The sequence below is a fragment of the Rissa tridactyla genome, chromosome 25 (genome assembly GCF_028500815.1).
Source record: "Rissa tridactyla isolate bRisTri1 chromosome 25, bRisTri1.patW.cur.20221130, whole genome shotgun sequence".
NCBI classification, from domain to species: Eukaryota; Metazoa; Chordata; class Aves; order Charadriiformes; family Laridae; genus Rissa; species Rissa tridactyla.
In genome coordinates, this window is record NC_071490.1 from 779158 (window position 1) to 806114 (window position 26957).

The 26957-nt window shown below is 49.2% G+C and overlaps 1 protein-coding gene across 13 annotated transcripts in view; it reads right to left on the minus strand.

Annotated features, from left to right (window-relative positions):
* The window catches only part of BRD4 (bromodomain containing 4), a 78425-nt gene that overhangs the window by 18485 nt on the left and 32983 nt on the right, over nt 1–26957 (minus strand). For 7 of the 13 annotated variants that reach the window (XM_054183392.1, XM_054183385.1, XM_054183389.1 and 4 more), the window contains 10 exons: nt 25001–25319; nt 21841–21978; nt 19416–19551; nt 14405–14688; nt 13511–13870; nt 11094–11222; nt 6811–7020; nt 5764–5963; nt 3671–3972; nt 1747–1857 (listed from right to left, as the gene is read on the minus strand). In XM_054183392.1, coding sequence (XP_054039367.1) covers nt 1747–1857; nt 3671–3972; nt 5764–5963; nt 6811–7020; nt 11094–11222; nt 13511–13870; nt 14405–14688; nt 19416–19551; nt 21841–21978; nt 25001–25285 — 2155 coding nt within the window. In that variant the 5' untranslated portion in view covers nt 25286–25319. Of the gene's footprint in view, nt 1–1746; nt 1858–3670; nt 3973–5763; nt 5964–6810; nt 7021–11093; nt 11223–13510; nt 13871–14404; nt 14689–14776; nt 15723–17762; nt 18159–18196; nt 18992–19415; nt 19552–21840; nt 21979–25000; nt 25320–26957 lie in introns of those variants that run through there. The other 6 variants (XM_054183391.1, XM_054183394.1, XM_054183397.1 and 3 more) reach the window with 6 other exon arrangements.

Consider the following 26957-nt stretch of genomic DNA (forward strand, 5'->3'; position numbering starts at 1 on the left):
CAAAACGCAAGAGCAACCCGCGCTCCTCCGCATCCGCCCAGCCACCGTTTTGGGGAGAAAGACTCAAAAAAGAGCATTTTCCACTCAATCCAAAGGCTGCTTTTTGCCCGGAGGAGATTTTTGGTGCTTTTCTAGGTTTTCCTCATTTTTTTCCATTTTTTTTCTAATTTTTTTCGAGGTTTTTCTAATCATAGCGCCGCTCATTGACACCGCATCCCGAAAATTCCCACCTTCCCACCTGGCATTGCCCACCGCCGCGCTCCAGAGGGAGCCCCGAGATCGCCCCTAGAAACCATCGCCCCAAAATCCATCCTGGTGGAAGAAGATCCCACGATCCCGTCGAGTATCTTCGGGAGGGGGAAAAAAAAAAATAGGAGAATTTGAACTAAAATGCAAATTTGGAGATTTACAGCCGACAGGTTTAGCGGGGAAATTTTCTCGAATGGGGTTCCGTTGGGAAATGGGATTACGGCTCTGGATTTGGGATGAGTTGGCGTTGGGCAAGGTCAACGCTCCGCCAAAGGAGCATCGTTTTGGTTGACGGGATGGCGAACTTGGGAGAAATGAAGATAAATCGGATAAAAAAAACTCGATTAAGCGCATAAATACGGCAAGTTTTGCTGTGCCCCGTCACGCAAAAGAATTTAGCACCAAAGAATTCCATTTTCTGATCGCCGCGCGTCGCCCTGAAACGCTCCACCAAAACTTTTCAGCCTCCTCTAAGATAAAAAAAAAAGCCCGATTCTATTAAAAATACATAAAAATAGGTAAATATGTTCAATGGTATCAGAATCCCAACATCTCCCAGACAAAAACATCCCCAAAAAGTAGAGGATCGCTGGGAATCATGGCCCGCACCGCTCAAAGGTGAGTCTGATCTTTATTTTTTGGGGTTAATTTTATTTTTGGGGGATTTCTGCTCCTTCTTCTGGTGCCGTTTCCCCTGCACACCCAACCCAGCTCCGACAAGGAATCCCAATTATTTTCTCCTACTTTCCCAACCCGTCGGAGATGATTTAAGTCTTACCATCGACTTAAAATGCTGGGATAAGCCCTGCTTAAAACCGGCTTTAAGTGACGACGCAGATTTTGCTTCCCTAAAAACCAACGCGAGGAAGAAAAGCAGAATAATTAAGAAAAAAAATATGAGAAAAGCCTAATTTCAGCCCGAACGATGGTGGTAGGGGGGAGAAGGCGAGAGTTCTGCAGAGCGGATGCTGCTCCGGCGATTAAAAAATTAATTTTAAATCATTTAAAATCTGAAATTAAATTTTAAATAATTTAAAAATTTAATTTTAAATCCTTTTCCTTGATGTAAAAATCCAGCTTTTCTACGTAAAACCCCGTTTCCTCCGTCCGCCTCCATCTTTCTCCGTGGCGCAAGCGGTGCTGGGGGAAACAGTTTAAGCATCTCTTTGGAGGGAAAAATACAGTGTTTTTTTCCTACAAATACCGATTTTGGGGATTCTGCAGACAACGGGGTTTTGCCTCCCGCGCTCACGGCCAAGTTCAGCAAAGAAAATCTTCGGAAAAAATCAACGTATTTGGCTTAAAACGGGACAAGTTGTCCCCGTCGAGCCCCAAAACGGGCTGCGTATTGATGATTTTTTTTTTTTTTTAAATTATAGAGAAAAACAAAAACAACAAAAAAAAAAAAGAAAAAGAATTAAAAGACCGAGCCAGGAATGAAAACGTATTTATTTATACAGAAACCAGGACTGAGGCGTTAAAGAAGCTGCGTCTAACCTGTTTCCGAATCTTCGCTGTCGGAGGAGCTGGACTCGCTGCTGCTCTCGGACTCGGAGGAGGAAAATCCCTTCATTTTCGAGGAGCCGGCGACGACGTCCACTTTCTCCGCTGCAAGGGGACAAGGCGACATCGTTAAGGGCTAATTCATTAATACTCCCCCCCCTACACCTCCCCCAAAGGAGCTTCCTCCTGCCGGGCTGCGCCAAACGGGGCTGAAAACCCCATTTAGTCGATTTTTCGGTGCATGAGTTTGGCGGGGGAAGGAGGCGGCAGGAGGCTGAGGCAGAGGAGAAGCATCAAATTGCTTTTTTTGTTAATCGCTTAAATGAGAATAATCAGAATACAGCGAGAATCGAGACGAGCGAAGAAAAAAAATTATTCCATTTCCTTCGCTTAGAAGCGTAACCTTGTCCTTTCTGAATCGCTTAAATGTGAAGAAATGAAAGCAAAGAAAAAAATCTAAACCTTTTCTTCAAAGTGTAATTGCCTTTCTCATAGCTTAAATGAGAACTAAAAAAAAAAGAATGAAAATTTTTTATTTAAAAGTATAAAATTGCCTTTTTTTAATAGCTTAAATGAGACTAAGTACGAATAAAGGGGAAAAAAATTTAACTTTTTTGCTTAAAAGTAGACAATTGCCTAATTTTAAAATTAGCTTAAAAGAGAATAAAGGCAAAAAAAAAAAAATCTTTTTTTTTTTTTTTTTTTTGCTTAGAAGTATAAAATCGCCTTTTTATTAATAGCTTGGATAAGAACGATCAGAACAAAATGAGAATAAAAGCGAATAAAACGGGTCAGCCACGGCCAAGGAGCTGCTCCCGGAGCCCTTTGCTAAACCAATAAACGAAAAGGAAAAAAAAAAGTAAATTAAAAAAAAAAAAAAACTATATTTTAGAGTAAGTTTATTAGAGACATGGATATTTTAATGTAATAAAAATAAAAATTGGTATAAAAGGACTATTTAACTGGAATTTATGGACGTAACAAACGGGATAGAAAAAACCTATTTTAGTTTTTTAAAGATTTAAAAGAATAGATTTAAAATAGATTTACAACATTAAAAATGAATTGAAATTTCAAAATAGATTAAAAGATTAAAAGAGACGAAAATCGATGTGGAATGCGGGCGTCCCCCCCCGCCTCGCCCCCACCCCCTGGCCACTTCGTCAGAAAGATCGTTAACGGGTTTGAGAAAAATGGACGTTAATTGGAATTTAAATATTGCCATTTGGGGGGGGCCGGGGGGGGCGGAGAGGAAGGAACCCCCGAGCTGACGGGTCGAGAGAGAAACAGCACCTTAAACACCGTTGGAAAAAAACAAATAAAATCAAATAGGATTTTAAAAATTTAAAAAAAAAAAAAAGTTTGACAAAATTAAAGGCGATTATTCAGTAAATAAATACAATTTTTAACTCTAGAAATTAAAGAAAAACTTCGACGTTTAAAAATGAAAGAAACGAAATAAAATTTAAAAAGATCTAAAAATGTAAAGCTTAAATAAAATTAAAGACAGTTAAATAAAATGACATAATTTAATAAGTAAAAGTAAATAACATTTTAAAACCTAAAAATCTAAAAATCTAAAAATTAAAGAAAATGAACATTTAAAAATTGAAGAAATTAAAATGAAAATCTAGAATTTGAAGAAAATGAAATATTGGAAAACAGCAAAAACTTAAAGAAACCCTAAAAAATTGAAAAGTAAATAAAATTAAATATTTAAACATCTTAAAAAATTAAATGCAACTTGAAAAAATTTGAAAAAAAAAAAATTAAACAAAAGAAATGAAATCCTCTTTTTCACTGGACAAGGGCATCGAGCGCCGAAATCCCCGCCCCCATCCTTTTTCCTCCCCATTTTCCACCTGGGAAACCATCGCTCAAATAAGGGGAAAAACCGGATTTTGAGGCAAAAAAGTACCTTGAGGTTTCCTCTTCTTGCGCAAACAGGACGTGACGTATCTCTCCAGCTCCCGCAGGGTGGATGGTTTCAAGGTCTCGAAGTCGATCTCGATCTCGTCGGGGTTGGAGTTCTTGAGCGAGGGCTCTCGCGACTGGATGATGTGGACGACGCGACCCAGCTTCTCGCCGGGCAGTTTGTTGATGTCCAGGCTGAGCTGCCGCTTCTCCTCGTAGGACATGGGCTTGCACTTCTCCTCCTCCTCCGACTCGTAGGCGGGAGGGGGTTTGCTGTTCTTCACCGCCACCGGCTCCTTCTTACTACTTAAGAACAATTAAAAAACGTTATTAAAGAATCACGCCGCAAGCAGCCGCTTGGGTTCAACCTCTTCAACGGAACCACCAAATCGCTCCATTTTTCATATTTTTACTTTCCATCCATCTTTTCTCATGTGAAGTTTGAGCATGAAAGCTCGACCACGAGGCTGGGACGCAGAGAGCTGAGCTCAACTTGCTCTTAGACAAGAAGGTTGAGCTCAAATTACCATTAGACACCCAAGGTTGAGCTCAACCTGCTGCAGACGCCCAAAATTGAGCTCAACCTGCTGCAGAAGCTCAAAATTGAGCTCAACCTGCTGCAGAAACCCAAAGTTGAGCCCAACCAGCTCTTAAGACAAGAAGGTTGAGCTCAACCTGCTGCAGAAACCCCAAAGTTGAGCTCAACCCGCTGCAGACACCCAAAATTGAGCTCAACCTGCTGTAGACACCCAAGGTTGAGCTGAACCTGCTGTAGACATCCAAGGTTGAGGTCAACATGCTGCAGACACCCATGGTTGAGCTCAACTTGGTCTTAGACAAGAAGGTTGAGCTCAACCTGTTCTAGACACCCAAGGTTGAGCTCAACCCGCTGCAGACGCCCAAAATTGAGCTCAACCTGCTGTAGGACACCCAAGGTTCAGCTCAAACTGCTGTAGAAACCCCAAAGTTGAGCTCAACTTGCTCTTAGACAAGATGGTTGAGGTCAACCCATTGTAGACACCTAAGGTGAGCTCAACCTGCTGTAGACACCCAAGGTTGAGCTCAACCCGCTGTTAAGACACCCCAAGGTTGAGCTGAACCTGCTGTAGACTCCCAAGGTTGAGCTACCCATCCCAACTCTTGCTCTCCCAAAGAAACAAGCAGCTCCAGGAGATAATTCTGAAAAGCAGGAGCAGCTCCAGAGGGGAATTTCCTTTACATCCGCACTTGGATGGACCAAGGCTCAACCGATGCTGCCCGTTTCTCGCCGGGAACAGCAAGAGGTCGGGGTGTTTGGGAGCCTGAGAGCCCGTACGGAGAGGTAAAACCCAGCATCCGCAAAAAAATATGTTCCTAAGAAGGGAAAAACCCAGCTATGGGGACTTCTTGCCATCACCCTGGGGGTTCTCCACACTACGGAGGTAGATTCCTAGATGTTTATCTCACCGTTTGCAACGGATTCAGTGTTAACGCAATTAATAAGCGAAGTCTGGGTAGAAAATCACCCCCGAATTAGAAAAGAAGAGGTTAATGGAGTCACAGACAATCCATTTCCCTAAATTAACCTGCTGGGGTTTATTCCAACGTCTGAAGACACCGAATGCTGCGGTGAGGCCTGGGGACAGAGACAAGCTCCAAGATTTCGTTCGTTATTTCCTTCTTCCTTAATTTCATCTCATTACAGAGAAATACGCCAAATAACTCTTTTTCGCCTTGGGTCAAATCCTAAGATCCTGCCTCCCCTTCGAGCCGGCAGCAGACTGGGGCTCTCGGCACCTTACCTCTTAAATGTGAAACCTACAGCTTCCAAAAATGAAGGGACAGGGGGAAAAATGAGAAGATTTGAGCCAATAACGCGACTCCACGTGATCTTTTTTCCCCCTCTTTCCTGTACTCGGCACGTTCACGGCAGCCACGGGGAAAAGCATCCGCCCCGAAAACCACAACGTGACCGCGAGCAACGCCTACGGAGGCGAGAGGCTCGCGGCGAGTCAGCCCTGGGGCGTTACTCGTCAAGAATTAAGTTAATTAGCAAAAAGAAATGAAAAATCAGAAGTGCCGTGCGGTAAAAGAGGACGGAAGAGGGACAGGGCTGACCTGGAGGTACTGCTGTTGCTGTTGCTTTTCTTGGCCTTCTTGGTTGGCGGTTCCTTGGCTTTGCTCTTCTTGGCGTCTTCCAGCTCCTCCTTCTTTTTGTGCTTCTCCTTCTTCTTCTCCTTCTTGTCTTTCTCTTTTTTCTTTGGTTTGTTCTGCTGGGGCTGGGACAGGGCTGCGAGCTGCTCGTGCACCGCTTTAAGCTGAGAGACACACGAAGATCAAGATACTTTTACCCGGCGCCTCCTCCTTTTCCATATTAATTAACTTTTTTCTACACCACCCAAGGGCAGGCAGCAAACTCCTGCCGGCGGGGACCACCTTGGTGTGTCCTACCAGGAACTGGAAGGACCATCTTGAAAAAACCCCCCACAATTCCTTCGTGCTTTGCTTGAAAACTAACAATTTTGGGGGCATTTTCCAGCTGATGGTCACTACGGTACAACTAGAAAGTCTACGGCTTTGAGCAAAGTCATATTAATTAACTTTTATCTCTGCTGCCTAACGCTTTCTTATCTTCTGACATTAACTATGTCGGTTCTTCCAGCTTTTCATCGCACCCTGATTTCTGTATATTGAATTATTGACCACTGGGAGAGGACGGAGACAACCTCTTTAGGGGTATTTCTCCTTGCTCAGGCAGAAGTGGGCTGCTCGCTTCGTCAGCACCAGCGATGCTTTAATTACCAGCGCTAATGACGCCGTAAGGATGCGGGAGATAAGGAGCGTGGCTCGTTATCTCACGGGCTTCCCCCACGTTGGGTAAATCCTTGCTCCAGCCCATGTCCTGCCTGCTCAGAAGACACCACCCAAGGGCAGGCAGCAAAGACATGCCACCGGGGACCACCTTGGCGTGTCCTACCAGGAACTGGAAGGACCAGCCTGAAAAAAACACCCAATTCCTTTGTGCATCACTTGAAAACTAACAATTTTGGTGCACTTTGCAGCTGACGGCCACTATTGTACAACTAGAAAGTTTACAGCTTTGAGCAAAGGCCCCGAGGCCACCAAGTTCCAGAAGAAGGGACACCCCCACATCCATCGGGGTACCTGTTCCTGGAGCTCCGCTAACCGCTGAGCTCGCTCTTCCTCGGAGTCATCCGACGAGCTGTCGCTGTCGGAGGAGCTATCGCTGCTGCTGTCGCTAGACGAAGGGGGAGCCACCTTGGTGGGAGGCGGCACCACCACGGGAGAAGAAGCTGGAATCACAGGTTCTTCTGGTTCATCCGGCATCTTGGCGAAGCGCATCTCGAACACGTCCTGAAAATACAAGGGGAAAAATAAACGCAAGGTTTGGCAAAGCGGGATGCTGCCAAGTGTGGTTGCGATCTCCAGGCTGGTCCCTACAGACTTGTGGTCTCTACCCAAGCGATCGACACACCGCGCTGTCGCAGACAAGAGGATTTCCTGAAAGCTCCAAGTCCACTTGGAATTTTGACCGTCTCCAAGATGGTTCTGGGGGAAAAAAATTACCGGCAAGAAGGACGAGACTCATTTAAAAGCCGCATCGTGCAGGTTCTTGAGATCCTCGACATCAGCTGCTGCAATTCCCTCTTCTTTTCACCAAGCCTGGATTTTCCCAACCCACACCCTGCGAAAACCACCTCAATTCAACCCAAACCCTCGCGTAAGGGCGTTTCCCGTTATCCTCAAGAGCGATGTGTGCGGAGCTGGTTGAATTCCACTTATCCCAATGATGTGAAACGCCTTTTTTCTCCTAAAACTTGACACCAAAATCCATTTTCATTTAAACCTAAGACAAGGCAGATAAGGTGGGACACCCTGGTTGCGTTTAGATCCTGGCTGTATTGCTTGGAGCCTCTTGACTTTGTTTGAAGGAAGAGTTTTGAATGTGTTTTTTTAGTTTCCCAGAAGAAAAATGAGTGCCACCTGCACCCAAAAAGAGATTTTTTTTTCCCCAAGGTGCCACCTTGTGAAGGGCCGTGCACTTGCAGACAAGAAAATGCCATTTTTTAGCATCTCCTACAAGATGAGACCCGAAAATGGGTTCGATTCACCTCCTTGTAGGTGCTCAGGCACTTATTTTGGAACTTAGCAACTCCTTTTGGAGCCCGTAAGGAGATCGGCAACTCCCAGAAGATGACTCAAGCGATGGTGGGAAGGACAACCCAAGTGTCAGTGTCCACCTCTTCAATGCCGAATCCTAAGAACATAAAAGATAATTTCTCCTCCTGCCCAAAGGTTTGACTTTCAGGCTACAGTTAGTATTTATTTTTGATATTTCCCAAGTCCTGGGTGTGTGGCTGGGACCGGGAAACCATCGGAGAAGATCCATGATTCCTTTCTGAAGCCCAACGGACCGTAAATATTAACCGTGTGCGCGCGGTCATACGGATTTATACAACTTATCCAAAATCCTTCAACAAACCAAACACCCCGTGATATCGAATCACGCTGTTTTAACTCATCGCTCAAGCGACGCTTTCCTTCCGGGAGGCTTCCAGCTCTTCTACTTGAGGCTCATCCTTGAGATTTTTAAGGACTTGTTGGGCTCTTCCCATTGTTTTTGCGTTTTCCTTCTTAAAACGCGAGCAGGCGGAGCGTTGTTGGACCGTATTTCTCCATCCTCAGCCTCCTCGTGCCTTTATTTAGGGCATTTTTTCAGGTTTTCCAGGCGCTGGGGATGTTGCTTTGCTGCCTCCACCTGCTGGCAGAAATGCCGTTCCGTTCACGTTCGCGCTCAGGCTCAAATTTCAAGGGAAGGAGCAGAAAAACGCCGGAGGAAAAAGGAGAGATTGCCGAGCTCTTCCAGCGACGGCATCGCTCGTGGGATGCACGTTTAATTGTCAGTGAATCACTGCACTTAATGAGTGTTTACAACCTAATTATTGTTTTCCATCAACCAGAAAGTCCGGTTCTTGATTATCACCAGCAGGCACGGCTGCGCCACTGCATACACTCGAGTTTTAAGAGTCAGAAATAAAACCTTCCTAGTTTTTTTATACCTATTTAGTCTTCTAATTAACAGGAAGGCTAATTTAAAGGTCCTTGGTGTGAAGTTAAAAAACAATCCATCCATTCAGAAGCAGCCGGGTTAAGAAAAGCCCTCGGCAGCTGGAAGATTCCTAAAAATCCACCCACGAATGGATGGAAGAGAAAACCCTGGGAGCGGATAATGAGCTAATTAATGCCTTATTAATCAGGGATTCTTCCTGCTACTGGTTTGTACATCACCTGTAGCGCTCACCCGGCCAAATATAAACCATAAATCTCTTCCAGGAGCTGGCGTTAGCCCTGAAGATCCAAGAAGCGACGATGAAGAAGTAACAAAAAGCAGAAAAACGAGTTATTTCAGTGGCGGACGTTGCCAGGATGGAGGGACAACGCAGCGTCTTGTTGAGCAAGACGCCGCGTAGATTTTCTTTATGGGAGGCTCAAGCCCAAACTTGAATCCTCAGCCTTCTTTCCAAACCTCAGCAGCGCTCCAGAAACCCCTTTTTTCATTTTTATTTTTGAGAACTATTTTCTCAGCAGAGGAAAAGCAGAGGGAGAAGCGACACCCCTGGCGTCAGCAGGTGGGGAGCAGGATCCAGCTGGTATTTTGGTACCCGCCTCCGTCGCATCCCCACCACGGGGCTGCCCCAATGTTTAACGCCCATTTTTGGGGGACTTTTACAGTCAAAAACGCCCTTTTTTCCTCTTCATGCCAGAAATCCAGTTTCCCCGAGTGGTTGCTCCGTGCGGGGATGTGTTCCCGAGCTCGTCCAGGGGATCGATGCGGGTGAAATCCTGATTTCATACAGCCCTCGCTCCAGACGGCATCACCTGGCAATGCCGGTCGCTGAGGACTTTCCTCCAAAAAAACCAAGGGTGAAAAATCCCAAAGAACAGAAAAATCCCAAGTTTCCATCCAACTACTCAGCGCTTGGCAGCCTGCGAGAGGAGTGACTGGAATTTCAGATCGGATTCATTCTGCTGCTGGTTGGAAAATACTCCGAGACGTCGTTTAAAAGAGGCTGCGACATCCTTCGGTAGAGTAAAACAAGGAGAAAAAGAGCAGCCAGAGGGCGAGCGGCGAGTTTTCCAGGTTTTTCTTCCCATAAAATCCAGAAAAAAATACGAAGACAACGAATTCGACGAAACTCACGCTAAAAGCAAGCCGCAACACACATCTACTCAGCTCAAATTAAACCAGCCCAAACCTGAGCTGGATTTTTATTAAAAAAACCCAATGAAAAATGCTAAGAGTGCCTAAAACCACGGCTTTGTTTCCTCGACCCTCGGCCGCAGCTTCACATCTGGGTCGAAGGGAAACATCTGGCAGCCTTTTCAGGAGCCGGCAATTTTCCTCGAGTGAAATCCCTCTACGTCACACAGAGGGTTTTGACGCAGGATTTCCAGTTAGAAAAATCCAGCCGAGCTTTTAATATCCAGTTCCTCCCGGTTTTTGGGGTTGTTTTCTTGAGTCAAACGTCCTGTAACCTAAGTTTTTCCCCCCAATTTAATAACTTTCCCTCCAACTTAAGAGCTTCCCCCCAGGTTAATAGCTTTTCCCCCCAGTTTATTAGCTTTCCCCCCATAATTTAATAGCTTTCCCCCCAATTTAACAGCTTCCCTTCCAATTTAATAGCATTTCCCCCCAGTTGAATAGCTTTTCCCCCAACCTAACAGTTTTTCCCCAGGTCTCCGCTGCTTTCGGGTGTAACTCAGTCCCTTCCTCAGCCAGTTTTTTGAAGTTTAAAGCAATCCAGGCCGGTTTTCTCCACCGTCTCTCCCAGATCCGCTCGCGGCGAAGCACTTTTCCCTGCTTCGACCGGGTGACGCCACGCAGCAGCTCCGAATTATCGAGAAACGAGGGAACTGCGAAGATTCTGGGGAGTGGCGGAACGCATGGATGAAGCCAAGCGCTTCGTTCAAGATATGCGGCTTCTTCATCAGCTAATTCTTTTAATTACAAACCCTTCAGGAACGAGCGGAGAGCAGAAAACTTCACCGTAAAATGAGGGAAGACGTAATTAAAAAAGCACAACCACGCAGGTACCGTTGATTCTTTTCTTTCTAGGTGTTTTGGGGAGAAAAGTGACATTTTGGAGCCACGCTTTTCCTTTCTACTCCTTCAGCAAAAAGGTACGACGACACAAAAAAGGCAAATTAAACAAAATAAAGAGTTTAAAGAAGCAAATTGGGCTGAGTCGGCTCGCTCCTTCCATCACTTCTACAGCAAAAAGTATCGGTTTTTTACCATTATCTACCACGCTGGCGTTTTTGGGGGTTATTTCAAGACTACGTGGCCTTTGTGCTGGAAATATAAGCCAAGAGAGACGCCAGCGTTCGTCAAAAACGAAACGGGCCGCGACAACGCGCGTCCTTACCTGCAGTTTCCGTGCCATGGCCACCACCTCGTGATCGGCAGGGTTGTACTTATAGCAATTGGAGAACATCAATCGGACGTCGGCCGCAAATTCCTGAGCATCTCGGTATTCCCGGTTCTCCAGTTTAGACTAGAAAGGAGGGGAAAGGGAAAGAAAACCAACAAAACTCTCTGCTGTTAACCAAATACACCAAATCCATGGATTGAATAAACACATCCCTGTGGCGCCCATGGATTTCACGCACCTGTTTTCTCCCTACGCTGGAATGACTAGTTTTGGTCAAAAGAATGATCAGTTTTGGTCAAATGAAGGATTATGGATGGATTGTTTATTAAAAAATGACTAATTTTGGTCAAAAGAATGATCAATTTTGGTCGAATGAAGGACTGTGGATGGTTTAGAAAAAAATAATGACTAATTCTGGTCAAAAGAATAATCAATTTTGGTCAAATGAAGGACTGGGGATGGTGTGTAAAAGATAACTAATTTTGGTCAAAAGAACAATCAGTGTTGGTCAAATGAAGGATTGTGGATGGTTAAAAAAAAATAATGACTAACTTTGGTCAAAAGAATCATCAACGGTGGTCGAATGAAGGATTGTGGACGGTTTATAAAAAAATAAGAGCTGACTGTGGGCGTCCTCAGTGATGTTCAGAAGAGGACAACGTGTTCTCCGAGCCACCTGCTCACTGTCTACGTGGTTGACAGCAGCCAGGCGATTTGGATGAAGAACTGGATGGAGATGCTGCGAAGAAGAACAGTGTTGAAGGCCACGAGTACGAACCCTGGCTCCACCTGACCTCAACCAAGAAGGGCTGAACCTCCCCGTGTGCCCAAGATCCTGCGTTAGCGCAAGAATACGGTGGGCTTTGCTCAGATCGATCCCCCAGAAGGAAGACCTCAAGAGTTGTTTAAATGGTTGGAGGGACAGAAGACACCAGGATGGTCCTTCACCCAACGAAGAACGATGACTTTGTGGACGCAGGGGACAGGATTCAACCACCTCACCTGCTTTCAACCATCCCCCTTCCTCCAGGAACCAAGTTGGTGTCTCTACAGCTTGGACCTCCACCCCAGGAGGGCACAGACCTGCTCTACAGTGACCTGCTCCTGTCCCAAGCCTACGTGGAGCCGGGAGAACTGATCCAGGTGGACACAGCCTTGAGATGACCCCTCATTGCTCCCAGTGTCGCATCCAGCTGTGGCAATGCCAGCTGAGCCAAGAGAAGCTTCACGCCTCCTTCTCCCTCCCTGGGAAAGCAGGGTCGGGTTGGACAACTGGAAGACGGAGAACGTTCCAACAGCTGTCTCGGCAACATCTGCCAAGGGTGACCTCAGACACGCAGCCCTGCCAGAGTTGGGCAGTGAGACGTACAGGCAGCTCCGGACGTGCAAGACCTAATGCTCATGGCCGGCCAGTCCGGAGGAGAAAGGAGAACGCCAAGAATGGAATTCGGCGGCCCCAAGGTTTGACCCATCAAGATCCGCGAGGTCGGAAACGCCGTGACGAAGGAAGAGCCACGGCGGCTTCAGCCCTGCTGCGACTGCGGGAAGGGAAAACTCGCTCCTTGGGTTTGAAAACCCAGAAACAAAGTGGGCGAAAAAAAGTTAAAGACTTTTAAATGATGAATTTAACTAAACCTCTAACTAAAAAGTTAGAGTTCTAAATAGTGAACTAAGGTTTGATAACTAAAAAATGAAAGATATTCAAATAAGGAATTAAGCTTTCATGGCTGAAGTTGGACTTCAAAATAACGAATTAACATTTGATAACCAAGAAGTTAAAGAAGATTTCTAAATAACAAATTCAGGTTTCCCAGCTAAAAAGTTTAACTTCGAAATCCTGAATTAACATTTCAAGGGACGACTTTGCAGTGGCCTTTAAAAATTAAACAACTCTAATAATGAACTAACGTTCCAAGGGGAAGCGTGGATGAATTCGCATCTGTTCTTTAAAATGAAGCGATTTTCAACCAGAGGGAACTACCTGTGCTCAACAGAAGAACGATTTAGACAAGACAACTTCGGAAAGATGGGCCTTTATTTTAAAAAGAATTGAGAATGGGGTTGGTTTAAAGCAAATCCCCTTACTCCTGCGATTTACGCTCTCTGAGGCCATCTCCTGGCCTAAAAAGAAAGAGCAGATTTATACAGTAATGGAAATCTTCTATAAAAAACCCCGTGCGAGCGTTTCCTAAGAGCCCGTCTGGAAGGATGCCGGCTTGTTTGTTTTTCCCAAATGTCACGATACCAACCAAGAGAAGAAGAAAAGAGAGACCGAATGTACCAGAAACCTACGGCCAAAATAAATCCGGCAGACATCTGAGGACGCCTGGTGCGTACACGCGGGGCGAAAAATCATCTGTTTTTTCTCCTCTCAGACCCCCGACCTCCCCCTCCTCTACACCTGAGCTTACTTTGATTGTGCTCAGATCCATGGGATGTTTAATGATATCGCAATAATCGTGCAGTCCCAGTGCTTCCACATCCACAGGTTTGTAGAAGGGCCAGGCGTAGGCAGCGTGTTTCTTGGCGAACATCTCTTTGATGATGCCGCTGCAGTATTTTAACTGCTCGGAGATTTTGCTACTCTTTTCTACCACGTGCTGTTGAGAGTCTGGAACGTCCTTCTTTGGAGGCTTCACCGGGCGGCTGCTTTCCCGACGTGGACCCAGCTTGGTGGACTTGGGTTCGGCGGGCAACGATGACGATTCATGGATTGGGTCGATGGTCGTCGGCGTGGTGGTGTCTGCTTTCCTCTTCACCCCTTTTTTTGTCTATAACCGAGCAAATAAAGCATTATTAATTTGGGCATCGTACTTCTGGGCTTGAAGTGAGTTGCGTTTCTCGGAGCGTTGACTCGGGTTCACCAGCGCTTGTGACGAGAAGGACTTTGGAAGCCCTTCCAAAACTATTGAGATGTTGTTGACCTGTGCGGAGCTCGGCAGAGAAACACATGGATTATCTCTGCCGTACCACCAAAGGTCAAGGGCATGAGTCACTTCAGCAACTCAAGATTTTCTTCCCGAGTCACATAAAGCTCAAGGAAAGAAAGTTTTAAGCGGATGAACGAGGTTTCCACGCAAACCTGGGTGGAATTCCCCGCGGCTAACGTTAACCGGTGTCAGAGAGGGTCACCGCAGGCTCCTCAAGTTTCTCAAACCATGATTTTTTTGACCAAACTGCGGCCGTTTGGCTCAAAATGAGACTCCGGCAGCAAAGCAAACAGCAACCGCTTGACCAACCACGGCGCTTCTACGCCGTGAAGACAATTAAAGCCGTCAGGTTAAGGTAATTAAGGAATGACTCACCTTCACGGGCTGGGCGGGCGTTGGGATAACGGGAGGGTGAGGCTGGATGGGTTGGGGAGCCGGGGCCGGCGGCGCGGGGGCCTGGGAGGCCGGTGGAGTCGGCGCAGGAGGTTGAGGAGGCACCATCGTCATGACGGGCGTCTGGACGATGAGGTCGGGGGTGACGGAAGGAAAGGAATGAGTCGTCTGCACCGACTGGAGGTTCTGCTGCGGCGCCTGCGTCTGCGCCGGGGAGGATGCTTGGGTTGCGTTCGGTACCGTGGATGATCCTGGTTTGGATGTCACTGCCAAAAGAAAAGAAAGAGAAGGTTGTTTCTTCCTTCAAACTTTGTCATTTTAACGGGAAAAACAATTAACGTTTTGTAATAAGACCGTTTAAAGAACATTGTTCATTAGGTAATTAAGATCTTGCAGTTCCTGCTCTTGAGCAACCGGCCAGGGAGTGGTTTTCCTTCAGGACGATTGTTTTTACAGCTCGCGCGGTGAAATGGCGAAGCAGCTCAGGACCAAACTGCGCCAAAACCCCTCCAGAGAAAGACCAAGATCAGGCCAAAGGCATCTCCTCTCCCCGCCTTCCCTTCACACGAGGCACTCGAGCGCATCTTTTCCTGCTTTTTCCTAGGAAACGGTTCTTGACTATCATCATTTTGGAGCCAAACTTGGGCAGCTCTTCCTTCGGGAGCGATTTTGTGCTCCGGTATCAAGAAGAGTTTCTTAATTCTTGGTGATTCAAGTCACGGCACTGTCCGGGGGAATCTCTCCCAACGGCTGGAGTCCTCGTTTCAAACACGGAGCCACCGGAGAGGTTGGGACATGAGGTTGGAAACGTCACCTTCTGGTGGCACTGGCGATGTCACCTCCTCGCTGGAGCTGCCGCTGGGTGAAGCTTTGACCAAGTTTCCGAACCTTCCGGCATGGAAAAGGGGGAACGCTGGGACACACCACCCTGCTTCAGCAACGTGACATCAACCCCAAAGTCCAGAGAAGGTTTGGGCAGTCTCTGCCAGGAATCAGATGTACCTCGTTAGCAATAATTCCAACCCCTCTTCCAAGAATCACTCCCAAAAAATAATTCATTAGAAAAGAATCGCAGCCAGACTGGCTCCCGATCCGCCCCCAGGAGCTGCGATTCCTGCAATCCCGCTAGAAAAATGTCGCCTTTATTAAGAGATGCTCAACTAGGAGCCGATTCCTGCCAAAAACGATAAAACCCGGAGTTTTCATCCTGTTCTCCCCGCAAAGTGACACCGGAGTGCTCTCTGCAGCAGCGGGGGGACACGTAGCCAGAGGGATCCCGTGGTCCTGCTGGGATCCCGTGGTTCCTGCCATGATCCTGTGGTCCTGCTGGGATCCTGTGGTCCTGCTGGGATCTCGTGGGTCCTGCTGGGATCCCGTGGTCCTGCTGGGATCCCGTGGTTCCTGCCACGATCCTGTGGTGCTGCTGGGATCCCATGGTCCTGCTGGGATCTCGTGGGTCCTGCTGGGATCCTGTGGTCCTGCTGGGATCTCACAGTCCTGCTGGGATCCCAAAGTCCTGGTGGGATCTTGTGGGGCCTACCGGGATCCTGTGGTCCTGCTGTGATCTCGTGGGTCCTGCTGGGATCTCATGGGTCCTGCTGGGATCCTGTGGTCCTGCTGGGATCCCACGGTCCTGCTGGGATCCCAAAGTCCTGGTGGGATCTTGTGGGGCCTACCGGGATCCTGTGGTCCTGCTGTGATCTCGTGGGTCCTGCTGGGATCTCATGCGTCCAGCTGGGATCCCGTTCGCACGGCAGGGATCCTGTGAGTCCTGCTGGGATCCCGTGGCTCCTGTCAGGATCTTGTGGGGCCTGCCGGGATCTAATGGGTCCTGCTGGGATCCTGTGGGGCCTGCTGGGATCCTGTGGTCCTGCTGGGACCTCATGGGTCCTGCCGGGATCCTGTGGTCCTGCTGGGATCTCGTAGGTCCTGCTGGGATCTCATGCGTCCAGCTGGGATCCCGTTCGCACAGCAGGGATCCTGTGAGTCCTGCTGGGATCCCGTGGCTCCTGTCAGGATCTTGTGGGGCCTGCCGGGATCCTGTGGTCCTGCTGGGATCCTGTGGGTCCTGCTGGGATCTCGTGGAGCCTGCTGGGACCGCGAAGCAGCTCTGCATCACTGAGGCAAAGCCGACACGTTTCTCCTCCTGCCTTGCGCAGGAGCTTGAGATCTTCAGCAGAAACCCGCGGGGGGGGGGGCTGCAGCATAGCGTTCCGACCAGCACCGCACCTGCTTTTCAACAATTTAACCCCAAATCGCTTATTATACGCTGGACTTTGCACACAATGTGATGTAACAGGAGGCGCAGCAGACTGGAGGGAAACGATCTCGCAGGTCCTCACTATTCCAGACAGTAAATATACTCTAGTCTGTTATTCGCTATAACAAATCACAACGTAGCGGCACGAGGCGTGGGATGCTCCAGCCCACCTACGGTTTCCGGCTGACCTACGGTGGTCAACGCTACAGTGCGAAGAGCGGGAGGGTGACGCGCTCGGGTGGGGACCGACACGTTATACCCGCTGTAGGGGTGGTGGTAGAGAAGGAGACCCGAGTCCGTAGGCGCCTCTCTACGCCGTGGAGGCAAAAAGATCTTCTCTACAGACAACCTCATCGCTTCTCCTTCCAGGAGATGCTGAGAAAGGGGATGGCCAATAATTTTCTAGCCGAGGAGAGCTTCTCCCTGCGCACAGTATCGGAATACGAGGCATAGCGCCTAAAAAAAAAGCAGTAATTTAAAAAAATCTTAGCTACCAAATAATCACGACTTGGTCACGCGCAGAAAAACCCACAAGTTGGGTTTGCTGGTGCTTCAAAAGCTGGATGTCATGAAGCCGAAAGGACTCAATGACACGTAGAGACGGAGAATTAAGAGCTGTGCAAGAAAAACAGGCACGGAGACACACACAGACCTGTAACGGAGAGAGACAGAGACGGCCAAAAACGCCAGGGGAAGGGAAAAGAAAATAAAGCCAAAATGATTAAAGCAGTTTGAGACGTTTGGCTCCACAACCCTTTTTTTGTTCCTTGGTGTTTTAGATGAAAAGATGTTCTGAAACTGGTATGACGTCCCTTTATGCAGAAAGATGACGCCTCTCGGTAATAAATCGGGGAAAACTCGGGGGATTTAGCAAATATTGGTGGTTTGAATTTGCACGCGCTGTCCGGGCGATGGCAGTGCAGAAAGGTTTTCTCTTCCAACAGCTACTGAACAACGTTCGACAACTACCGGAGACCGATTTCTTCTTTATTACCCTGACAACTGGGCCCCAAACCCTTCGAGGGTCAACGCTCAAGCTCCCTGGCCATGCTGATTTTCCAGTAAAACTGGGAAAATAACCTGTTGGGATCCCAGCGCCACCAGTCCAAGGCTGAGCTGGGAGGAGACATGAGGATTCACAGCGTTCCAGAAGGGCCGCGGGATGCTCGCGCCAGCTCGCAGGCAGTAAATACGGTGAAAACATCTTTTTTTGGGGACAGAAGCTCGGGGACGGTCCTGCATGTGCCATTTTCCTTGGTATCGCACAGCGTTTGGGTTAAAAGGATGAGAATGAGACAAGACGGAGACGAGAAATGTTAAAAATCAAGAAATCCCAAAACCAAAGTGGCCGTATGCGATGAGACGCTGCTGAGATCCAAGTCACGGCCAGGATGTTCTCAACCCTCTGAGGAACGATGCGACGGCATCGGCAGCTGGCGTGGAGCCTGGTGAATGGTTGGTATTCCAAAAAAATGAGATAATGAAAACCTTAAGTTATATATGGGATAACCTACGATGGCACGACGGGCTGGGGAGATGAGCGGAGAGCCACGGACGTTGTCTACCTCAACTTCAGCGCCGTCTCCCGTAACATCCTCCTAGGTAAGGGTCGGAAGCGAGTGCTGGATGAGTGGACAGTGAAGTGGCTACTCGTGGTCCTCAGGGGTCAGTACTGGGTCCAGTCTTGTTCAACATATCAACGACCTGGATGAGGAGTGGCTGACACACCAGAAGGCCGTGCCACCATCCAGCGAGACCTGGGCAGGCTGGAGAGCTGGGCGGAGAAGAACCTCGTGAAGTTCAACAAGGGCAAGCGTAGGGTCCTGCACCTTGGGAGGAATAACCCCCCGCACCGGTGCGGGTTACAATCATGGAATGGTTTGGGTTGGAAGGGACCATAAAGACCCCCCAGTGGCATCCCCTGCCCTGGGCAGGGACACCTCCCGCCAGCCCAGGTTGCTCCAAGCCCCGTCCAACCTGGCCTTGAACCCCTCCAAGGATGGGGCAGCCACAGCTGCTCTGGGCAACCTGGGCCAGGGGCTCACCCCCCTCACAGGAGAGAACTTCCTGATGTTCTCTGCACCAGGATTCCCCCTGTAGCCGACACGTTGTGTCACTGATGGCGTCACCGATGCTTTTCGAACACAACGCAACTTTTTTAGGGCGCCAAGTCCATCCAGGAGGACGCGAAACGCAGCTGTGAAACTCCAAGAGGTCCGACACAACGGAATTCACGTGGCCTTTCAACAACTGGACTTTACCCTCGAGGTACTGCGAGGGCTATTTCATCATCTCGGCTCCGCGACGGCAGAAATTAAACATTTTCCTATCACTCTCAACATTCACCTTCATGGAAAAGCCGGGAACGAGGACATTTCACCAGCGCTATAAATCCACGTGCCTTAGCAGCGCTGTATTTGTGACAGAGTCTGTCCCCAGCGCTCCTCCTCCCCCAAAAATGATGCCCAGAAGCCACCGACGAGGGACTTTAGGACGTGGCACAGCTCTGCCGTTCACCGGAGAGAGAGTCTCAGGCAGAGAGACGAGGCAGCCTCCCCCTTCCCACCCGATTTTAGACGCCCCACGCAATAAAGCAAGGAACGGACAACATCCCATGGAAGGATGGCTGGTTTTAATTAACACCCCAATTAAACCCCCCAATTTAGGCAGGACGAAAGCGGGTTGGGTTGAGCGTGGCTTAACTGCGAACGTCGTACCAACCAGCGTCGTTACCTGCTTCCTTCCTCGCGCGTCCTCGTCCTTTCGTCTGGGCTATAACGATTTCCGTTTCCTCCTGGGTCATTTCGGAGATTTTCTGCAGGAAAAGCTTTTCTAGAGCTTCTGCCATTAAGACTATGTCATCCCCTGGCTGGAGGAAAACCAGATACCATAAATTAGGCAAAATATATATGGAAACAGATGCCTTTTATATAAATATATACGTCAAATTTCTCTCTGGAGATATTTCCAGAGAGAGGACTCCGTGTTTTCCCCCCTCCTTAGCGCTGCTGGTTTTATCGGGGCGCGGCGGAAAGGCGTACGGGATGCCGTCCCACGTGCCAACTGCACAGACAAATCCTCACCCAAAAGCCCTTACACTTTAGAGGTACCACCAGATGATGGGCAGGGCCATCACTGAGGAGATGTATCGAAGAATAAACCCACACAAGGCATTACCTGCAGGTGGCAAAAGCTGTTTTCTAAATGAAGGGAGGAGGGAAAAGAGGGAAAAAGTGGAAAAGAAAGAGCTGGATTAAGCCAGCCGGTCATTTCCACCACGAGAGATCCCCCCGACATGGTGGGTCTCACGGAAGAGGTCTCTCCATAGAACGCAAGAAGAGCTCAGCACGGCCTTGCAAGGAGATTTTTTTCCCTAAAAAAGGAGTTTTTTAAGGAGGAAGTTGGCTGTTGGGAGCCTTTACTTGTTGCTAAATGGGCGCGGAAGGAGAGGCCAGCACCAAGCGGCGCTTACGGATCTGGAGGAGAAGCCTGTGTTTGCCAAGACCAAGGCACACAGAAAGGAGGACGCCTAGAGAAGGGGAGATCTCCTGCCCGGGGGCCTCCTGAAGCAGCGCGGGGGAGAAGAGACAAGAGATATGAAGGTCTGAAGTTGTTTTGTGGCTATTAATAAAATTTGCCGGAGAGGGAAGGGCACGCAGCAACAGAACAAGAGTCTGGATTGCTGTGAAGAGGATAAACTGGTGGCCATCGCTGTCGCGCCATGGTGACGCCAAGAGAAGGCAGCTCTGTCTCTGCCACGGGCACGAGGAGGGTTAAAACCACGCTCGCCCATGAGATGGCGCGGACAAACCTGCCCAGCTGATGGTTTGCAGGCTCCGTGAGGTCCACGAAGATGTTTCTTTAGATGATTTTTGGCCTTCTAGCCTGGAGGAGACGGGTGAAGATCAGGGAGGGCAGGGGATCAGGGAGAAAGCCGGTAGGGGGAAGTCACCGTGGTGGGAGAACGTGGCAGAAGACTTTCAGGTGCATATTAATAATTTGAAGCCTTTAAGAGTCTATTCTCGTTCCAGCTGCATCGGACTGGCTTGAACCAGGAAGGGCAATGGCCAAGGAGATGGTCTTGAAGGACCGAAACTGCTAACGACGATTTATTTGGACCAAAGTAGGAAGGTCTTGTGCAATATTTCTGAGAGGAAGAGGGGAAAAAAAAGGTCAAAGCGCACGAGGGTGATGCAACGGGGATGGAGAGAAAAGACCTGTGAGATGTGAGGGCAGAAACCGAAGGGGAACCGAAACACTCGGGCAAGAGGTGGGAAGGCCGGAGCGGTTGGGAAGGGAAAGGCTGGAGAGGCTGAGGCTCTGACCACGGCCCGCTGACTTCGAGGACGGTGATAAACCCTCCGTTTGCTATTTGCTGTCATTTTTGCTACTTAAGAAGGTAACGAGCGAGCGTCCGGCGCTCAGTACGGCCTGGTGCCACCTCTGGGAGAACCTTCTCCACCTCTCCCAGGTTCACCATCACCCCCAGGTTGCGGTGGATCACCGTTTGTGGAAACGCCCTGGGATGCTCCTCACCCCTGTGGATACCCTTTCCTGCCCCGCAAGGAGGTTGCACAACCGTTTATATAAAATGCTTTTCGGGATGTTTCTCACTGTCCGGAGCGGAATCTTCTACAACCAGGCCAGGGTCAGGCGTGACAAACTCAACGTGCCGCTCCGTATATTCCCGTTGGGTTTTTGTTTTTTTTTTCCCCTACCAGATTTCAGAGTTTCAAACCAGCCTCAAGTCGGCTTCTTAAAAAGAATCACGAAGCCCAGCCCCACTTTCTCGAGGATTTGTTCGGTAACGTTCGTGGCTCTGCTTAAGTCAGACACAAAGAAAAATCTTAAAAGTTTCCTTTTAAGAAAAAAAAAAAAAAAAAAGAGAAATGATGTCTAGACTGATGATATCTGCTAATAATTCTTCCGGGAGGGAAGGCAAAGCCAGCCCTGTCTGGTCTTGCTTCTCGGCAGAAAACAAGACGCGCCTGAGCTCCCGTAGGCTTTAATCCCGTTTGTTCTCCGAAAAAAAGCCGATCTGGGCGGTGGTTCCTTTTAAGGACCGTCGGAACAAGCAACTCCCGCATTTCCGCGCCGGTCCAACGAGGACACGGAAGATTTCCCTCGTAAAAATGCAGATTCAGGGAACTTTTCGTACCTTATTGTAGATGTAGCAGTTTGTAAACATCGTGTTAAAATCCTGGATACATTCTTGAGCGTTCCAGTAGTAGTTATTCTCCAAGCGTTTCTTTATTGTTCCCATATCCATCGGAGTTTTAATTATCTTATAATAATCCTGCAGAGGGACAAGAGGGAGACGTCAGCGTCAGAACGAAAACGTCCGCCAAGTTTAAGGACCGGGATTTCTCCCTCTCATCCCCGGACCCACCTGGGCGAGACATTTCCCCCCGCCCCGAGCCGATATTTAACTGCCAGATTCAGCCCCCATCAGCCTCTCAACCGGGATTTTTACCTAAGCAGAAGGACAAACCTTTGGCAGAGAAATAATTTAACCCCCCCAAAATTTCCCAATTCCGGGTTTTCATTTAAGAATGGTGCCGATTAATTCCTAAAAACCTTACGGGAACCGAATGACCCTTTGCGGGAGGTCACCGGTCGAAGGCAGCGACGGAGAGAACTGGGGAAATCTGATTTATTACAGCCCCTTAAATGCATCCAGATTAACACAAAAGAAGGTGTTTCTATTTTCGGGCGTAACGTTTAGGGCGGGGGGGGGGGGTGGAAAAAGGTCTGGAAACGCCGTTGCTATAGAGCCGTCGCTCTCCACATGCGACAGGGAGCTCGTTCCTACCATGAAGAAATTAAATAGCCTAACGCTCGGGCAATAAATTATATATTTAGAGCTGTAGTATTTAAAGGTAGAACAGCCAAGGGAAGTGGGGGTTAGGCAGAAACATCGCCCTCAAGGGAGAGCATCTCAAGGGAGGGAGGGAAGAAACCTCTCCTGGTGGGAGCGGGAAGGCTCCAAACCAGCCGTGCGGCAGAGGAGAATGGTGCTGGGCCTTATTATAACATATCATCTATAAATTCTGTTCCAATTTTTGCTAGTTCTGGGGGTTTTATTCTAAATCCTCCTGGTGAGGGTGCCCGGGTTGAGGCAGGGAGCGGACGCTGGGAATCAGAGAACCATCGAGGTTGGAACAGACCTTTGAGATCATCAAATCCAACCATTAACCCAACGCTGCCAACTCCACCCATGTCCCCACGCGCCACGGCTACACATCCTTTAGATCCCTCCAAGGATGGGGACTCCACCGCTTCCCTGGGCAGCCTGCTCCAGTGCTGGACAACCCTTTCAGGGAAGGAATTCTTCCTAATCATAGAACCGTGGAATGAGTTGGGTTGGAAGGGACCTTAAAGTGCCACCCCCTGCCCTGGGCAGGGACACTTCCCACCAGCCCAGGTTGCTCCAAGCCCCGGCCAACCTGGCCTTGAACCCCTCCAGGGATGGGGCAGCCACAGCTTCTCTCGGCAACCTGGGCCAGGGGCTCACCCCCCTCACAGCCAAGAATTTCTTCCCCAGATCTCATCTCAATCTCCCTCTTCCAGTGTAAAACCCTTCCCCCTCGTCCCACAGCTCCCCTCCCTGCTCCAGAGTCCCTCCCCAGCTTTCCCGGAGCCCCTTTAGGGACTGGAAGGGGCTCCACGGTCTCCCCGGAGCCTTCTCTTCTCCAGGCTGAGCCCCCCCAGCTCTCTCAGCCCGGCCCCACAGCAGAGGGGCTCCAGCCCTCCCAGTATCTCCGGGGCCCTAAATATCTAACCTAAACCTCCCCCGGCACAACTTGAGGCCGTTCCCTCTTGTCCCATGGCCTGTTCCTTGGGAGAAGAGACTGACCCCCCTGGCTACCCCCTCCTTTCAGGTAGTTGTAGAGAGCGAGAAGGTCTCCCCTCAGCCTCCTTTTCTCCAGGCTAACCCCCCCCAGTTCCCCCAGCTGCTCCTCAGAAGTTCTCCAGACCCTCCTCCTCGTGCTCCAGCCCCCTCAGCAGCTCCATTGACCCTCTCTGGACACGCTCCAGCCCCTCAATGTCTTTCTTGCAGTGAGGGGCCCAACACTGGACACAGCGCTGGAGGTGGGGCCTCACCAGTGCCCAGTACAGGGGGACGGTCACTGCCCCAGTGCTGCTGGCCACACTGTTCCTGACACAGGCCATGTTAGTGGCCTTCTTGGCCACCGGGGCACACTGCTGGCTCGTATTCAGCTGGCTGTTGACTAACACTCCCAGGTCCCTTTCTGCTGGGCAGCTCTCCAGCCGCTCCTCCCCAGGCCTGTAGCGTTCACAGGGTTGGTGTGACCCAAGTGCAGGACCCGGCACTTGGCCTTGGTGAACCTCACACCGTTGGCCTCGACCCAAGGACCCAGCCTGTGCGGATCCCTCGTTAGAGCCTTCCCGCCCTCCAGCACATCAACACTCCCGCCCAGCTTGGTCTCATCTGCAAACATACCGAGGGTGCACTCGAACCCCTCGATTTCCTGCAAATTAACTTAAAATTGGCGTCATTTATAAAACGACTCTTGTGTTACCGACAGCGCTGCAGCACAAGAGGCGCAGTGCCCGTCTGAGTACTCGGGACACTCCGTGAAAGGCTCCGAGCGTTTTCATCTCCAAAAAAGACTCTGCTGATAAAAGCAGCGGAGATCACGCAAGGGTTTAAGCGAGGCAGAGAAAAACGTGCTGGGCTTCGGGGAGCAGTAAGGCAGAGCCCGAGTCACCAGGTGATTTGCTTAATAATCTTCGGTGCTTAATAATTTTTAATGCTTAATAATTTTTGGTGCTGGGTTGGGGGACAGGACTGCAGACTCGCCCTCCCTGACTCCTGAATTATCATTCCTACTTTCTCCTCCACGTCCCGGTAGAAAGAGGAGTGTGGAAAGAGGCAAAGCAGTAGCCGAGCCACTGGAGATTCCTCCTTGTGTGTATTTTCTAAAACATCACACAATCATTTAGGTTGGAAAAGACCCTTAAGATCATCAAGGCCAACTGTTGGATCATCGAGTCCAACTGTTGGACCATCGAGTCCAACCGTTGGACTGAGCCCAACCATTAGATCATTGAGTCCAACCACTGGACCATCGAGTCCACCTGTTGGACCAAGCCCAACCATTAGATCATCCAGTCCAACCATTGGACCATCCAGCCCAACCATTAGATCGAGCCCAACAGTAGATCACTAGGTCCAACTGTAAGATCGGTACCAACCATTGGAGATGGATTCTGTGATTCCAGGAGAAGGCGCCAGACCCAAACGGTCTCACTCCTTCCACCGAGAACCATCTGGTCTCTCACTCTCTACTTACAGGGAGGTTCAGCTTGACGGCGTCCACGGGCTGCTGGAAAGGCCACGCAAACTGGTGCTTCCATAGCGTCTTCAGCACCACCTTGAGCAGATACTGCAGCTGGTTGGTCATTCGCTTGGGTTTGTTGGGGTTGGAGGTCTCCGGTGGAGGGGGATTAACGCCTACAGCACTGCCTTGTTGGGGTTGAGCCTGTGACTGCGTCGTAGACATTTGGGTGGTTTCCAGTCCATCCCCCATTACCGGCAAATTTCTCAGTCTCGTTCCAGGGCCGCTCTCCGCCGACATGCTATTGATCCCATTGCATTCCTCACCGGACACCCTGCAAACACGGAGAAGGGAGAGGAGGTCACTTCAACCAGCTTTTGGTACAAGGCACTGCTTAAAATTAACCCGGCGCACGTCTGCTAGACCAGCTCGGGCAACTGGACCTCGCGCCCCACTCGCTTAGTGACAGCATTGCTTTGTCCCAACAGACGATGTCAGCATTCTGTATCCAGGGGGAAGAAAGGATATTCCGAGGCAATTTGTTGTCTCTTCCACGCCAGGCAGCAGCGCTGCCTCTCCGCTCCTTAGCAAGCGTGGGTTCTTGCCTCATCTGGTAAACGAGGACTCCAATGTTCTCCATAAAGAGCCTTCGTTACCTCTAAATGAGGCACTAAAGAGCAAAACGCTGCTCGCTCTCGGCAATTACTAATTTCAGCTCCAGGGTTGGGTTCGCCAACACCGGGGAAGAGAAGTTACGTTGGTGTTGGCCAACTTTTAGCTCCAGCTAAAGGAGCGCGGGGTGACACGTTCATCTCCTTTCAGCTTCACCCCCCCCACACCACGGGTCAAGCTCACCCCAATTCCATGCCAAAGTCTGTCTTTTAGGTGAACACTGAGCTCCCACGGGATGCTTCTGCTGAACCACGCAGCGGACAGACCCACATTGAATTCACACTGTCTGCTTTCGGCAGATGATTTAGGTAGATAATAAATTTAGATGGACAATTTAGGTAGACAGTCTGCAGGTAGATAATTTTTAGGTAGATAATAACTTTAGGTCGTTAATTTAGGTAGCTAATCTAGGTAGATAATCTTTAGGTAGTTAATTTAGGTAGATAATCTAGGTAGATAATAACTTTAGACAGTTGATTTAAGTAGATAATCTTTAGGTAGACCATCTACGTAGACAATCTTTAGGTAGATAATACAGGCAGATAATCTTTAGGTAGATGATCTCCAGGTAGATCATCCTTAGGTAGATCATCTTTAGGTAGACAATCTGAAGGTAGACCATCTTAAAGTAAACAACCTAGGTCGATAACCTCACAGGAGATAACTCAGGGCGATAATTTAGATAGATAATCTTTAGGTAGCTAATTTAAATATAATTCTGAAGACCAGAAACCTGGGAAAAAAGGTATTTCTGCTGAGCCTACAGACTTCTCTCGGGGCATTTCAGAGCTCTCCAAAAATCACACGTAGCCCGTCCGCGTTCTTAAGCTACAGCTGCGTGACGGGGTGGCCGCCCAGCCAGGACCAGCCACCACCCCCCCCTCGCTGGGTGTGTGGGACCCTTCTCGGGTAAAGACACCCCCCCTTTCATGTGTCCTTTGTCTAATTGAACACCGAGCACACGCGGCACATATCAAGCTTAAGACATGCAGCTATTAATTAGACACCACTATATATTGTGCCAGATGAATTAAGGGGGTTTATTCTGCTGCCGCAGAGCAGCCCCGTGGCTCTGGTCGTGCTCTGGGGGCGCAGACGTGGTCTCCGCATGTCTCTGCAGCAAGGGACTAGAGCCAGAGCCCCCCCCCAAAAACTTCAGCCAGGCTTAAACCTCTGCCGAAAGCCTGGCTCTGTTGCTTCTACTGGTCTAAAACCGACACTGACCCACCAACACGCGGGGGCAACGACAGATTTTGCTCTTTGGATGATGGGTTTTAACTTTTCAGGGCTCCACGTGAGG